This window comes from Lactuca serriola, chromosome 3 (assembly GCF_051521515.1).
Source record: "Lactuca serriola cultivar US96UC23 chromosome 3, Lser_US96UC23_V15, whole genome shotgun sequence".
In the NCBI taxonomy this organism is placed as follows: Eukaryota; Viridiplantae; Streptophyta; class Magnoliopsida; order Asterales; family Asteraceae; genus Lactuca; species Lactuca serriola.
Window position 1 is genome coordinate 247,641,954 of NC_136410.1, and position 14,265 is coordinate 247,656,218.

The following is a 14,265-nucleotide window of genomic DNA, read 5'->3' on the forward strand; positions in this document are numbered from 1 at the left end:
GAAATGGTAAAATAATTTTGTGTATATTTTTACCTATTTCACAATCAAGATGCAGTTGAGTAATATTGAAATATAAACGCTTCAAAATGAAACAGAAAATATTCCTTTGTTTTAAAAGTGCTAAATTGTCTCTCTTAAGATAAATGACATCATCCTTTAACCTATTAAGCTCTAATTCCAACTTCTCTATCCGCATCCTTCTCTCTTCACTTTTATTTTTTACCCTACTAATTTGATCACTTAGGTTAGAATTACTTAGACGTGTTCTCTTTAAACTGTTGCTAAAATTAGAGAAAGTGTAACTTAAATCATCTAATTCAGATTCGTAACGTGTAACAAGAATATTAAGAGATTGGAGCATAAAGTGTACCTTATTGATGACCTTCTCACATTCTTTCACCTATTTAGAAATAGGATTTGGAACAAAGCAATTTTCATAGGCCTAGCCGCCATTAGTCGCATAGCCCCTCTGCTCTGAAACCACTTTCTGAACCGTTAGACATCTTCCTTTATACTCTTGCACTTCCGACATTGCCACAAAACACCTACCGTGTGTTGGTTTCCGAACCTCCTCATCTTCTGAATCTGTGGACCATAGTTCGACACGTCCACCTGCGTCACTACCTTCCTGCACAATCAAGGCAAGCTTTTCATTCGTAACAGTCTTCTTCCTAAGCTCCTCTATCTTTTGAAGATAGTAAGCTTCATCCTTCTCTGATTCCTTCTTTTCACTCATCCTTCTCAACATACACTCTTTGGAAAAATGATTCTTGACATAGCAGTAGTAGCAGTCATAGCCTGAATCCCCTAACAACTTCTTTTCTTGCTTATCTTCTTCCTTTTGAGATTTCTTGAAGCTCTCTTCGCTTAACTTTTCTGAACTGAAGTTTCCTTGCCTGTTCCTATTCTTGAATCGACCAAAATTCTTTTTGATAAACTTTATGGGATTAGATACCATTAGAGCGTATTCCTTTTTGGAAAATTCACTATCCGAAAAGTCGGATTCGTAATCTTCTTCAGTTACCCTTTTGCCCTTCGCAACCAAGGCCAATGATCACATGCTAGAGACAAGCTTTACATCCTTCATCACTTCATTTTCGTGGGATCTTAGGATTCCCACAAGCTTTGCCAGAGAGTAGCTCTTGAACTGTTCATGAGCTTTCACTGTAGACACAACCGCTTTCCATCTAGACCTTAAACCATTCATGAACGTAACTTTTTGCTCTATCTTTTCACACCTGAGATTGTGTTTAAGCATCCTGCTTACTAGATGACTAAACTGATTGAATGTTTGATCCAGTTTTTCATTAGACTTTTGAACAAAGGCTCCAAATTCTAAAAGAAGCAACCTTTGCACGGAGTGTTCCAACTTTGCATCGCTTGAATGAAGCTATTTTAACATGTCCCATATCTCCTTTGTTGTCTCACATGCACTCACCAGACGAAAAGTGTTTGGTGGAAGAGAAAACCTTATTATTCTCATCGCCTTGATGTCACTTAACAACTTATCTTTTTCATCTTGAGGAGTACCTTTATGTTCAACAAGAATTGTGTTGTAGTCGACTTGAGTCTTGACAACCTTCCTTGTAGTCGTGTTATAGAGTGCCTATTGTGTCATGGCTTCCCATATTGTGGTGCCATGATCTTCAATGTTGAGCACATAGTCTTCGAATGCAGTGCCCATACTTCATAATCCTGTAGAAAAAGAATTGGGATTCTGGTAGTAGATCTGATACTACTTAAGAGACTGAAAGAGAGATTATGAGGATCTTCATGATTCATCTTCTCAAGTGTTCACAGAAGCGAATATAGAATCAGATGTGTAATAACATGAATCAAGATCTAGGGAAAAACAAAGGATCTAGATATGGAGCCTGCAACTGATTGAAGCAGTTAAGACACCAAAAATGGATCTAAGAGAAACAATAAACCCTAGTTTAAAACCTCGACAGAAGATTAGCGTATGAGATACATAATCTCCTGCTCTGATACCAATTATTGAAACAATAAAAACTTAGATTGATAGATTCTATAAATGATGTGAAAAAATAACACGAAAAATGAAGATCAAATAGTGCTGAATGCATACTATGAATAGCTTTAGAATAGTTCAACGTGATATTTTCTGTAAATTTCAAGTAGGGCAAATACAATCGATAACCATAGAACGATATGTGTATGCACATTAAGTAGTCTAACCCTAGCAACATAAATACATGGATGGATAGGCCCAACCCGTTATAAATGAGACTATTCTAGTACAAAACATTTGACACAACACATTAATAACCCATCAGTCTGGCATGCCAACCAGCCGTCAGCTCATATCTGGAATGCTCCTGGGTTTGTTGGCAACAGCACAAAGTAGTACAACCTCAACCCAACACAATATATCGATATATAACAGTTAAAAACGTAAGCAACAGACAGATAATCATGCAGACAGAAATCATAGGTATTCCTTAAGATCTACCAGTCTAAGCCTATCAATAACTAGCATATAATGTATAACATGTGACATCCCCAAATTTCTCGGCTAGAAAAGACCGATTTAATTTATGTTTTTAAAATAAAATCAGAGTAATCTTTTAAAAGATGTTGCGGAATTTCTCACCAAAACAAAACATGATAAAAATTTATCAAAACATTTCTTAAAGAAATATGTATTTTCATTATATATCAAAACCTCAGGATGTCATGTTCCGATACAGACCAAAAGCATAAACAGTACATCATAAGCCTTACAACAGTTATTTACAACTACTGGCCTAGAATCCAAAAATCCCTCTTCATCATCCAAACTATGCTCTGGGTCCAGTACCTATAATTTAAAAAGTTGAGTGGTTCAGGCTTGGGATCCTGGTGAGCAAATAGGGTTTTCAACCCACAAATAATAATAAATTTATTAATTTCATCGACCAACAATAAATTTATTAATTTCATCAACCAACAATAACCCTGATTACATGTTCCCGTTATCCTCACTTTACCTCCCTAAACACCTATCATAAGGGACCTAGCCTAAGGATCATCATTGGGATGGACTTTACTGCTAAGGGGATTCCTTGACCATTTATGTCCGTAAGGGAACCATTAGGGGGATGGAGTACACGAGCGAACATATAGTTCACCAACACCTACAGGTTACAAGCCTACTAGCATTCCACTGGACTGTCTAGAAAGGTTTGTGGTCGTCAGCTATACTCTGCTAGATAACTAGAACAACAACAACAACAACATCGAGGCCTCTCCTCAGTTTAACACACAACAACTATTTCATCTACCCATGTTATACCCAATATATTTGTAGATAAAAATACATATACAGTTTAAATCATTTTAAAACCTGTATAAAACATTTATTCAACACCCATCACAAATAAACAAACAATAATTATACACATAGCACGTATTTTATAGAAAATACTTCATATCTATGTGTAAGATGAAAGTAATTTCACACTCACTTGATTTAATGATAATCGGGCAGCACTTTGTTTCTTAAAACAATATTCTTCGATGAAACCGAGATGTTTTCTCAAAAACCGGGCTTCACATGGGCAGAGTTTCGTCTCGAAAATCTCTTTTCTCGGGATCATTGGGCTCTCCGGGGCTTACTTATGATGCTAGGATGATATATTAGGATTAGGGGTACTTTTTGCAACAAAAGGGAAAGTAGAGGGTGAAAAAAGCAAAATTTTGTAACATAATACGGCTGGCTTCGGATCCTATTTATAGGATACCGAACCACCTTAGTACGCCGGGGGTACAGCTTAGGTATGCGGGGCGTACTGCTTCACACACTTCTTCGTTGGGCGTAAATTTGTATGTTGGGTGTACGAAGTGGATCAACTCGGACGCGTCAAGGCTATGACAGGTGGCTCTCATGTGAAGGAGTAGGGAGGGTGCCCGACTTCGGAACACTTACATCAGTACGCTGGGCGTACTCCTTCTGTACGTTGGGCGTACTCCCCCGGACCAACCATGAAGTTTGTGCCATAAACTTCCAAAATTTTTAACTTTCACATACGAACTCCGTTTTTGACGTTCTTTATATCCACACGTAGGTATGGCCGTGCTCTACAACTTTCGTTTAGACTCCGTCAGCTAATTTTGAATTTATTTTTAAAGTTATATTTTTAACAGGCTGGGACAGCAAAAGTCCGTTAAAAATTCATAACTTCTTCATCCGATGTTTGTTTTCATCTGTATTTTTACCATTAAACTATAATTGACAAGATCTTCAATTCTTGTTTAGGGTGTTTCGGTTAAAAATCACTCGATCTAAAATTCGAGTTTCGGTCTGCATACTATTATGTCAAATCTTAGAAAATTCATAACTTTCTCATAGGAAGTCAGACTTGGACATTCTTTTTATGCACGCTCTCAATTTAACGAATACTACGACTTTCATTTAGATTGCTAAGGCAAAAAAGCACTATATTGTAAATTCACTTTTTACGCCATACATCGTCGTGTCGGTTCTGTCGCGAAACTTCAACAAGTCATAATTTCTTCGTTATAACTCGGATTTCGGTATTCTTTATATATCCGGAATCCTTGTTTCAACCACTACAACTTTCTTCATAGATATCGGGTTTATCTAACGTTTATTTTCGACGCTTTTTTTATCATTAATTCATTAAATCATAATAATTAAGCAATAAACACATAATAATCAAATAATACATTTTTATTATTTCAAAAATAAGTTATAAAGGTTGACACAGACTATTACATCATCATTAATGCCTAGTCTAGAAAAACGGGCATTACAATTCTTGTTGGTGGGGAAGCTTGAGGCGGTGGAAGACAGACGGTGGTGCTTCAGCACCGGTGAACAACTCTAAACACCAAAAAACCCCCAAATTCGGGGTAAAAATCATTACCACACAACAATAAAAAATGAAATATGAGTAGAAAATACCTTACCTGGGGCTAATCGCCGGTTATGGAAGTTAGAAGATGATTTTCGTCGGAGATGGTGAATGATGAGCGTCGCGGTGTGCAAATGAACGAATATTGCGTTCTTTTAAGGGTAAACCCATATGCCGACGACATGTCGTCGGTATCGTCGGTATAGGGTATATATAAGCAATGACGTTTCGTTTTTTGCTGAAATAAAAAAAAATTAATAACCTGTGCCGACGACTTGTCGTCGGGATAGCCGAATCACGCGGATCACCATATGTCATGCCGACGAATCGTCGTAGGTATAGCATACATAAAACTATGTCGTAATGTATTTCTAGCACATGGAATAAAAATAAATGGAAAATAGATTTTTTGATATCTATCCCGACGACATGTCGTCGGTACAGACTTTCAGAATACCGCGAACAATTTTGTCGTTCCCGCCAGACTTGTAGTGACGACTTGTCGTCGGCACATATATCCTAGTCAAAGAAAATCGGTCAAAGTTTACAAAAATATGGCGACGACATGCATCATCGGGATAGGTGTCGTCGACATAACTTCGTATCCTTGTAGTATCTATATAATTATATGGACGAAAATAATATTGGATTTGACCTAAGTTCGGATGATCATCGATGCGATCTTTTTTATTAAACATACAAGAATAGAATTTTTTTTAAAATTAACCCAATATCATTTCTAGTTATTTCAAAGATAAAACCTCCAACTTAATTTCCCATAAAGCTTAGATCTCATGCATGACTTAAGATCCACACCCAAGTTTGGATTTTTATGAACCCACAACTCCTAATACTCTGAAATATAGAAGATCTAGGCATACGGAGACCTTTTGCTCATAAAGTCTCCACCTTGGGACCAAAAACCCTAAATTTGGTCCAAGAAGCACACCACAATAACAACAAGGAATGTTCTGAGCTTTTTACCTCCAAGTGAAGCTTTCCCCTCTGTAGAACTCGGATCCAAGCTTGCACTCCAACTTCTAGCCTTCCCAAGAATCTCCTCTTCTTCTTTACTAACACCCAAAGGCACTTTTAGGTCCAAAAACACTCACACAAGCTTAGAACGAAGGTTGGCTCTCTTTTAGGGTTTCACTCTCTCAAATGGTGGCTGAGGATAACGCCATAGCCTTCCTTATATAGGGCTCAAATCTAAATTAGGTTTTTGAGTTTGGACCCGCTACACCCAGCGTAGCTCAAGGTACGCCCAGCGTACCGGGTGGAGTCCACGTCCAAAACACGCCCTTGAGTACGCACAACGTACTCCTTAGTACGCCCAGCGTACTCAATTTTCTTTGTTCACTTTCTAAGGGCTAAACAAGACAACTTAGAAAGAAGAAGGGTTTAAGAGATGCACCTAAATTTCGGGATGTTACAGATAAATACTTACCTCTTGTCGAATTTTCGTATAATAACAGTTACCACGCTTCAATCAAAATGCCACTATATGAAGCATTATATGGTCGCAAATGCCGTATGCCATTATGTTGGCGTGAAGTATGACAGAAGATCCTTGAAGGTCCTGAAATGATTCAAGACACCACCGACAAGATTTAAATTATACGAGAAAGAATGAAAGTGGCCCAGGATCGACAAAAGTCCTCTACGGAAAAGAGGAGGCGACCAATAGAATTCCAGGTGGGTGATTTCGTGATGCTGAAGGTATCCCCATGGAAAGGTCTTATGCGATTTGGAAAGAAAGGAAAACTAAGCCCTACATTTGTTGGTCCTTTCAAAATCATCTAGAAATTGGTAAACAAGCATACCGCTTGGAATTGACGAAAGATTTGGCAGGTATTCATGATGTGTTTCATGTGAGCTATCTGCGCAAATTCTTGAGCATCTATGATGAGACAGTTCCATTATCCGAGGTTAAATTGGATAATAAGTTAAGATATGTAGAAGAGCCTGAAGAGATTGTGAATGAAAGAACAACTAATCTACATAATAAAGAAGTAGAATTGGGGCTTGTCAAATGCAAACATCATCAAGGCGCAAACTATACTTGGGAGAATAAGAATGAGATAGGAGCGAAATATTCCCATTTATTTTAATTGATGTCATTTCGGGGACGAAATCCTCAAAAGGAGGAGGTATATGTAACATACACGTTCTGTTATCGTGTATTGTAAATTATAAAAGTGAATAATATTATGAAATATTATGTGAATTTGAATGTTGAGTTCTAACAAATAGTTTTTACTAGAATTGAAGTAAAACTATGCTTAGAATCATTCAGAAAGTATTGGAAGTCTTATGAGATTCCAATCAAATGCCAAATAGTGAAATTTAGCGAAAATATAAAATTTGAAAAAAGAAAATTTTATTATTTGAAGTTGTAAAGAATTTCGTTAGAAAAGTTTAGGTGAAAACCTTATCGAAATCCGAGTTATAACGAAGAAGTTATGACTAATCGAAGATCCACGACAAAACCGACACGACACCGAATGACATAAAAAGTGAGTTTTTGATCTAAATGAAAGTCGTAGTATTCATTAAACCGAGAAGTTCGATAAAAAGAACGCCAAAATCTGACTTCGTATGAGGAAGTTATGATATATCTAAGTTTCATCTTAGTAGTAGACAGCTAAAAACTCGAATTTTAGATCGAGTGGTTTTCAAAAAACATAACCTAAACGAGAATTGAAGGTCTCGTCATTAGTAGTACAATGGTAACAAGTCTGACGAAAACGGACGTCGGATAAAGAAGTTATGAATTTTTAACGGATTTTCCTGTCCCGGTCTGTTAAAAATAATAATATTAAAAATAAATTCAAAATTAGCCGACGAAGTCTAAATAAAAGTTGTAGAATAGATTCCTGCCTACGCGTGCATATAAAGAACGGATCTCGTATGCGAAAGTTATGAATTTTAGAAGGTTTGGGTGCAATTTCCAAGAATTTTCGCAATAAGTATGCCACGTATCCGACAACGGTAAGTCACCCGCGCAGCAGCCGACGCGTGTCGTCGATCCTCACGTATCCGAGCTTCGGTCTAATCAGCTGACGACACATATGGCTTCGGTGGCGAGCTCTCGCACAAGCCGTGTGTCCTTCCGAGCCTCGCTGGCCCCTCACATGCGAAGCCACCCGGAGCCCCTCGCTGCTGTCACGCGTCTGATATCGGCCGACCTTCGCACTATAAATAGTGCCTGCGAACCCTCCCGAGAAAATGTTAGAAAATTGGCAAATTTCACCCCTTAACCTATATTTCTTTCATTCCGACTTTCCCCGAAGCCCCGATATCAATTTTAACACTCGAAATACGTCCCGAAGTTCCCGAGAAGCCCGAAAAATTTATCTTTTCGATTTTGAAGCTCTACATTCGCAAAGCCTGGTTTTCAATAAATCTTTCGGTTTTCAACAAAGAAAGTCATATTTAGACCCAAAGTGCTGCCCAAATTAATATTTTAGCCCCCGATTATTTCACGGTGAGTTCAATATATAGGAACAATTGTATGTTATGTGTTATATGTGCTATGCATTTTCTTGTGTTATCATGATTTTTATATCATTGATCATGTAGAACATGTCTCGTATCACTTCTGGTATTGGCTTTGAGCCTTTGGCTATGTAGAGCATGTCTTGTATTATTTTGGTATCGGATTTATGCCTCTGGCCATGTAGAGCGTGTCTCGTATCACTTCTGGTATTGGTTTTGTGCCTTTGACCATGTAGAGCGTGACTCGTATAACTTCTGGTATTGGCATAGGGCTATGTAGGGCTGAAAGCTTGTATATTCTAGGCAAGTGATAATCCGAAATTATATGTCTTCTGTGCCATTTGGGCTGAAGCTTTATTGGTGTATATCAAGTATTGAAATTGTTATGTCTCAATGATTGTATATCATTGAATCGAATCCTCGGTTGATATGGAAAGTTTGTCACATGTTTCACATATGCCTTTGTTGTTCATTGTTCCTCTTTGCTTCTGCCTTATTGATGTGTATGGCATAACGTTATATTGTATTTATTATTCAACTCACTAAGTGTCACCGCTTACCCCTCTCAATGTTTAACAATTGCAGGAGATAATTAAGCAGTATGGTTGTATAATGTTGGGAGATTTAGAATAGTTTGTAATATTACTTTTGTATTAAAGTTTATGTTTGTATAAAATTACAATATCCTGGATAGTTATGTAAAATATTAAAACTTAGTCGGTTTGTATCCAGTCTTTGTAATCAAATTATCAATGTAAAATATTGTTTTATGAATATGCATGTAGCATGTTTTGGAGTAACAATTGTTTTCAATTATGAAAGTTGGGTCTTTCAATATTGGTATCAGAGCAGTAGTTTAAGTGAACTAAATTCCACAGATTGGTATTTAGACTTAAACTATTAGAAGTTCAATATATGAACGGATTCATTATAAGTATATGGATACAAACCATAGGAAATATTTAGTAAAAGTATTAGGTAATAATAAATCCTAATATTCTAAAATACTATGTTACGCCTAAATTTTAGAAAAATGACTGAACACAAAGGTAGCCATACACCAGAAGCGGGTGGAGGTCCTAACCCGAGGAAGTAAATACTCCAGTATCTCCTCGTGAGGAGCGACTCTTGGGTAAATTTACCGGTGTGATTCGATAGACTCTCGAAGAGCACAAAAAGAATGGTGAAAAAGGAAAAGAGAAAGCCACTGGAGAATCTTCGGGGGAGAAGGCGAGACATCTCTCATTCAAGACTTTCAAGAGTAGTGGTGCTATGGAGTTTTCTTGTGTCCTTAATCCCATAGTTTTTCTCACTTGGATTCCGAACACCGAGAAAGTATTTCGTGTTTCTCATGTGGATAATGAAGACAAGGCCATTTATGCTTCTGCAATGCTCATCGGAGAAGCTTTGTCTGGTGGGAAGCAACTTATGAAGCTCTCAACGAGTATGACCAAGAGAATATATCTTGGGAGATGTTCAAAACTCATTTGCTAGGGAAGTATTTCCCTCTGGACATGAAGAGGAGATTGAAGAAAGAATTCCTCGAGCTTAAACAGGGAGGAATGACTGTGAATGAGTATGAAACTCAATTCAACCAAAAAGCATGGTTTGCTGCGAAGTATATTCCAACTGAAGATGAGAAAATTCAATTTCAGTTATTCTTGTAATAAAAAAAATTAAAAACCTGTGCTGACGACTTGTCATCGGGATAGCCGAATCACACGGATCACCACGTGTCATGTCGACGACTCATCGTCAGTATAGCATACATAAAACTATGTCGTACTGTATTTCTGGCACATGGAATAAAAACAAATGGAAAATAGATTTTTTTGATATCTATCCCGACGACATGTCGTCGGTATAGACTTTCAGAATACCACGAACAATTTTTTCGTTCCCGCCAGACTTGTAGCGACGACTTGTCGTTGGCACATATATCCTAGTCAAAGAAAATCGGTCAAAGTTTACAAAAGATATGGCGACGACATGCGTCGTCGGGATAGGTGTCGTCGGCATAACTCTATATCATTGTAGTATCTATATAATTATATGGACGAAAATAATATTGGATTTGACCTAAGTTCGGATCATCATCGATGCGATCTTTTTTATTTAACATGCAAGAATAGAATTTTTTACATTTCTAGTTATTTCCAAGATAAAAGCCTCCAACATAAGTTTCCATCGAAAACGTGTAGAAATTCCAAGGGATTTCTAAGGAATTTTCATTTAAATGCATATATTCTAGGACTCCTAGTAAATGTTCTTTAGAAAAAACAACTTTTTTTTTTTTTTTGAAACGGCAAACTAACTAATCTATTCCTAAATAACCATCTATGTCTTCACCGAGACTTGAACCCCTGACCTCTCAAATGAGATGGTCCCTTCATACCGCTAGGCCATTGACCCTTTTTTTTTCTCTAAAATTGTAATAAATGTTAGTTTTCAAGCAACTACTAATCTGGAATAATAGAACATATTTAATGGCTGATACAATAGGAAAATATTCAAATTCAATTTATTGGGTCGAGTGTACTAATAAGGTGGCATAAATGTAATTGTCTAGGAACCATTTCTGTAATAACTGAAAGTTGACAAATTGAAACAAAAAGTAGACCTATATCGAATGCTTCAAGAGTTAAAAAAGTTACGGTTTTTCATTTTACTTCCTTCACGCATTAACCAACTTACTAGTGGGCTTTATTTTTTTGTTAGTTATTGATGCATGCTGCTAAACATTGGAAAATAGAGACACAAGAGTTAGGCTTCATTTTTATTCTTCAAATTATCCCAACAGTACGTTGAGGGCATGCTCTTTTAATTTGGCTGGTCTCTACAAAGATACTATCTTACTCCAAGAATTAATTATTTTGGAGTAACTTACAAATTTTATCTTTTTTCAAGTCCAAAAACGAGTACTTTTGTAATTTTTTGCAATTTTGATCCTTATTTCATGGTTTCATGAGTTCAACTTGTGAAAAAAAAAAAACATTTTGCTCTCACCTCACCCATGGGTTTAACCTTTTCTTTAACCAAAAGGGAAGTTATCGATTCATCTTGTCAAGTCTCAACCTTAGACCGCATAAACCCGAACAACTTGATCGATCTTGGTGCGACAAACTGGACAACCCCAATTCTTGCCTTCGACTTCGTCCATACATGACATGCATGCAGCCATGTGTCCTTACGGGATACATACCCCCTCAATCGGTGCATCCAAACATACAACACATGTTGAAGAATCATTATTCGTTTTCTCATTCTCAATTGGAGTGGAATCAATGGATAGGTAGTGAACCAGATCATCATCCATAATGTCTGAAATCGGAGGTGCTGATGGGACTGTATGTCGTGGGTAATTGACTGAATTGCTACTTGTTCCTGCATCATTGTTTTGCCATTGGCTCTTTTCCTTGTTTTGAGGACGTCTAATCTGAAATGTGTAAAATATAAGTGTGCTGACGCAAGCATTCTATATGTATGCTTTCAAGAAAGAATCTACAATGACTAGCCATGGATTTAGTAGATGATTTACCGGCAGGGCCGTTCAGACGGTGGGCAACCCGGGCGACCGTTCAGGGCCCACGATTGCAGGGGGCCCAAAATTTATGAGTTATGTAGTTTATATATAAAAAAAATTATTACCTAAATGATTTTTAGGGCCTAAATTTGGTTGAAACTCAATTTAGCTCAAAATATAAACAATTTAGTTTGCTTTTTATTTCTAAGTGAAAACGTCTATATTAAAGAGTAATGATATTTTTCTAAATCTGTATTATATTTGCAATTGAGGAATCCTTTTTTTTCTTTTCACCCCGGGCCCCATTTATGTTTGGACCGGCCCTGTTTATCGGAGAAATTTCTCTGCATGCGTTACAAAATCGCTTCAATTGTTGGTTTTCATTTTCGTTAACAGGTGCAAGTACGATGTATGATTTTTCTGTAAGTAAAAATGAACTAAAGTTTAGGCAACAAATTAAAAGTGATTTTGTTTTTGTTGTTTTGTTTTTGGAAGTCTAATGTAAATTCAACTCAACAAACTTACGCCAAGTGTCTCATGACTATAAATATAAAAGGAAAACAATTAACATAAAATAATACAAATTCTACAAGTAAATAAGTGTAATCCAAAAGTATCAAGAAATTACTGTTGGAAATAGAAATGATAACTGAAGGATCGGGCTGGTTAAAATTTGGTTCATCAATGTACGCCTTCCCCAGTGGAATAATTAAGTGAGGTTTAGCATTCTGATTAAAGCAAACAATTCAAGAACATGAGTGTATGATAAAAAGCTAACGCTTGTTTGTTTTGTATTTCATGAAAATAAATCCGTCATATATATATACAAGTGTATCTTTTGACTTAACTGAAAAGGACAACGTACCTCTAAGCTAGAATATATAACAAGTTCTAACTTGAAAGGCTTTGTAAGCTTACGTGCTCCACATCGAACTATAACTACCCACCTGCAAATAGAAACCATTAATTAAATATTGTAACTATTTATCAATAGTCCTATATTTAATATTTATTGCTATTAAAATGAAATGCTTACACTTTTCTTGGAGGTGGTTGAGCAAACCCTGGCACAATATAAAGCCCTCGCAGCCAACCAGAGAACAAGCATATGTGGTTCTAAAAGAATTGCATTAAACCCAATATAAGATCATTAATTGATTACAATTTCACATAGAAGAACTTTGTAAGATCCAAATGAATGAAAAATGCGTATGTACCTCAATTGCACGAACAACATTGCTATATCCATTGACTCTTGCAACATCAAGTGCAGTTTCACCATCATCATTCATCAACAAGGCACTAGCTGAAAATTGAGATGATAAATATTTCGTAAGCAATTAATTGGTTACATATAATAGACATGACAAGCTTTCTTGGGAAATTTTTGAGTCCAAAATCCAATTTTGTACGTTTGTTCCAATTTTTTATGTTATGTCATTTACTATTATGGGGCCTAATAAAGTAACCAACAATATAGTAGCAATATAATGATGTCATTGATTAAAAAGCACACACCACCATGTAAAAGCAGTAGCTTAACCATTTGTTCTAGGCCTTTTTTTGCAGCATGATGAAGAGCAGTTCCAGAATGACAACCTGAAGAATTTGTTACGATAAGTGAGAAAAATTACCATGCCCAACTGAGAGGCCAAATAACATATAAACCTTTTTTATCATGCATCAGGGAGCAAACCAAGACACCTGAACGATAGTAGTTCACATTCGCACCTAATTCTAACAAGGTTTTTGCTACATTATAATGGATTGGATTCATGGAAGCCAATATCAGAGGAGTGTATCCTTCCTTGTCCTTCCACTATATTAAAAACAACAGATTTGACACATTAAACCGATAATTTCGTCACTAATAATTGTTAAGGTACAATATCTATAGAAAAATAAAATTAGTCTCAATTTGACGCAAAACCCACATCCATGTAAATTAAAGAGAACTAGATCTGATGGTTTTAATAACAGGATTATGCTTCAATCTTCTAAAGGGGTGCAAGCTAAGTAGATAACTTAATGTGCTGATGAGACAAATGGCCTCCAACATTGAACTCTGAACATATCAGTTCATCAATTCTAACTGCAAACCATGCAAGTCTTCATAATGAATACATTTTTACGCATACGTACCTCAAGGCTAGAACCTATCCTGTGAAAGTCTTTAATGCGTTTAATGTTGCCAATTCTGACTTGTTGATACAAAAGCTGGTCCTTTAATTGCTGTAAAACCCATTTCATTAGAAAATTTATCAAAAAAAATGTAAAAAAAAAAAAAAAAAAAAAAAAAAAAAACCGTTTTGTAGGCTTGATCTATGATCAAGGTTTTATAAAAAACTTTGGTGGCAAATTTATATA

The 14,265-nt window shown here is 36.4% G+C and overlaps 1 protein-coding gene across 1 annotated transcript in view; it reads right to left on the reverse strand.

The window, feature by feature from the left end:
* Positions 1–1,054: 1,054 nt before the first annotated feature.
* LOC145096154 (putative E3 ubiquitin-protein ligase XBAT34) overlaps positions 1,055–14,265 on the reverse strand; it is a 35,651-nt gene continuing 22,440 nt past the window's right edge. The window contains exons 3-13 of the mRNA XM_079033921.1: positions 14,041–14,130; positions 13,603–13,717; positions 13,417–13,497; positions 13,116–13,204; positions 12,935–13,014; positions 12,764–12,845; positions 12,527–12,626; positions 12,221–12,318; positions 11,578–11,811; positions 1,439–1,606; positions 1,055–1,390 (exon numbers count right to left, since the gene is read on the reverse strand). Coding sequence (XP_078890047.1) covers positions 1,055–1,390; positions 1,439–1,606; positions 11,578–11,811; positions 12,221–12,318; positions 12,527–12,626; positions 12,764–12,845; positions 12,935–13,014; positions 13,116–13,204; positions 13,417–13,497; positions 13,603–13,717; positions 14,041–14,130 — 1,473 coding nt within the window. The remainder of the gene's footprint in view (positions 1,391–1,438; positions 1,607–11,577; positions 11,812–12,220; positions 12,319–12,526; positions 12,627–12,763; positions 12,846–12,934; positions 13,015–13,115; positions 13,205–13,416; positions 13,498–13,602; positions 13,718–14,040; positions 14,131–14,265) is intronic.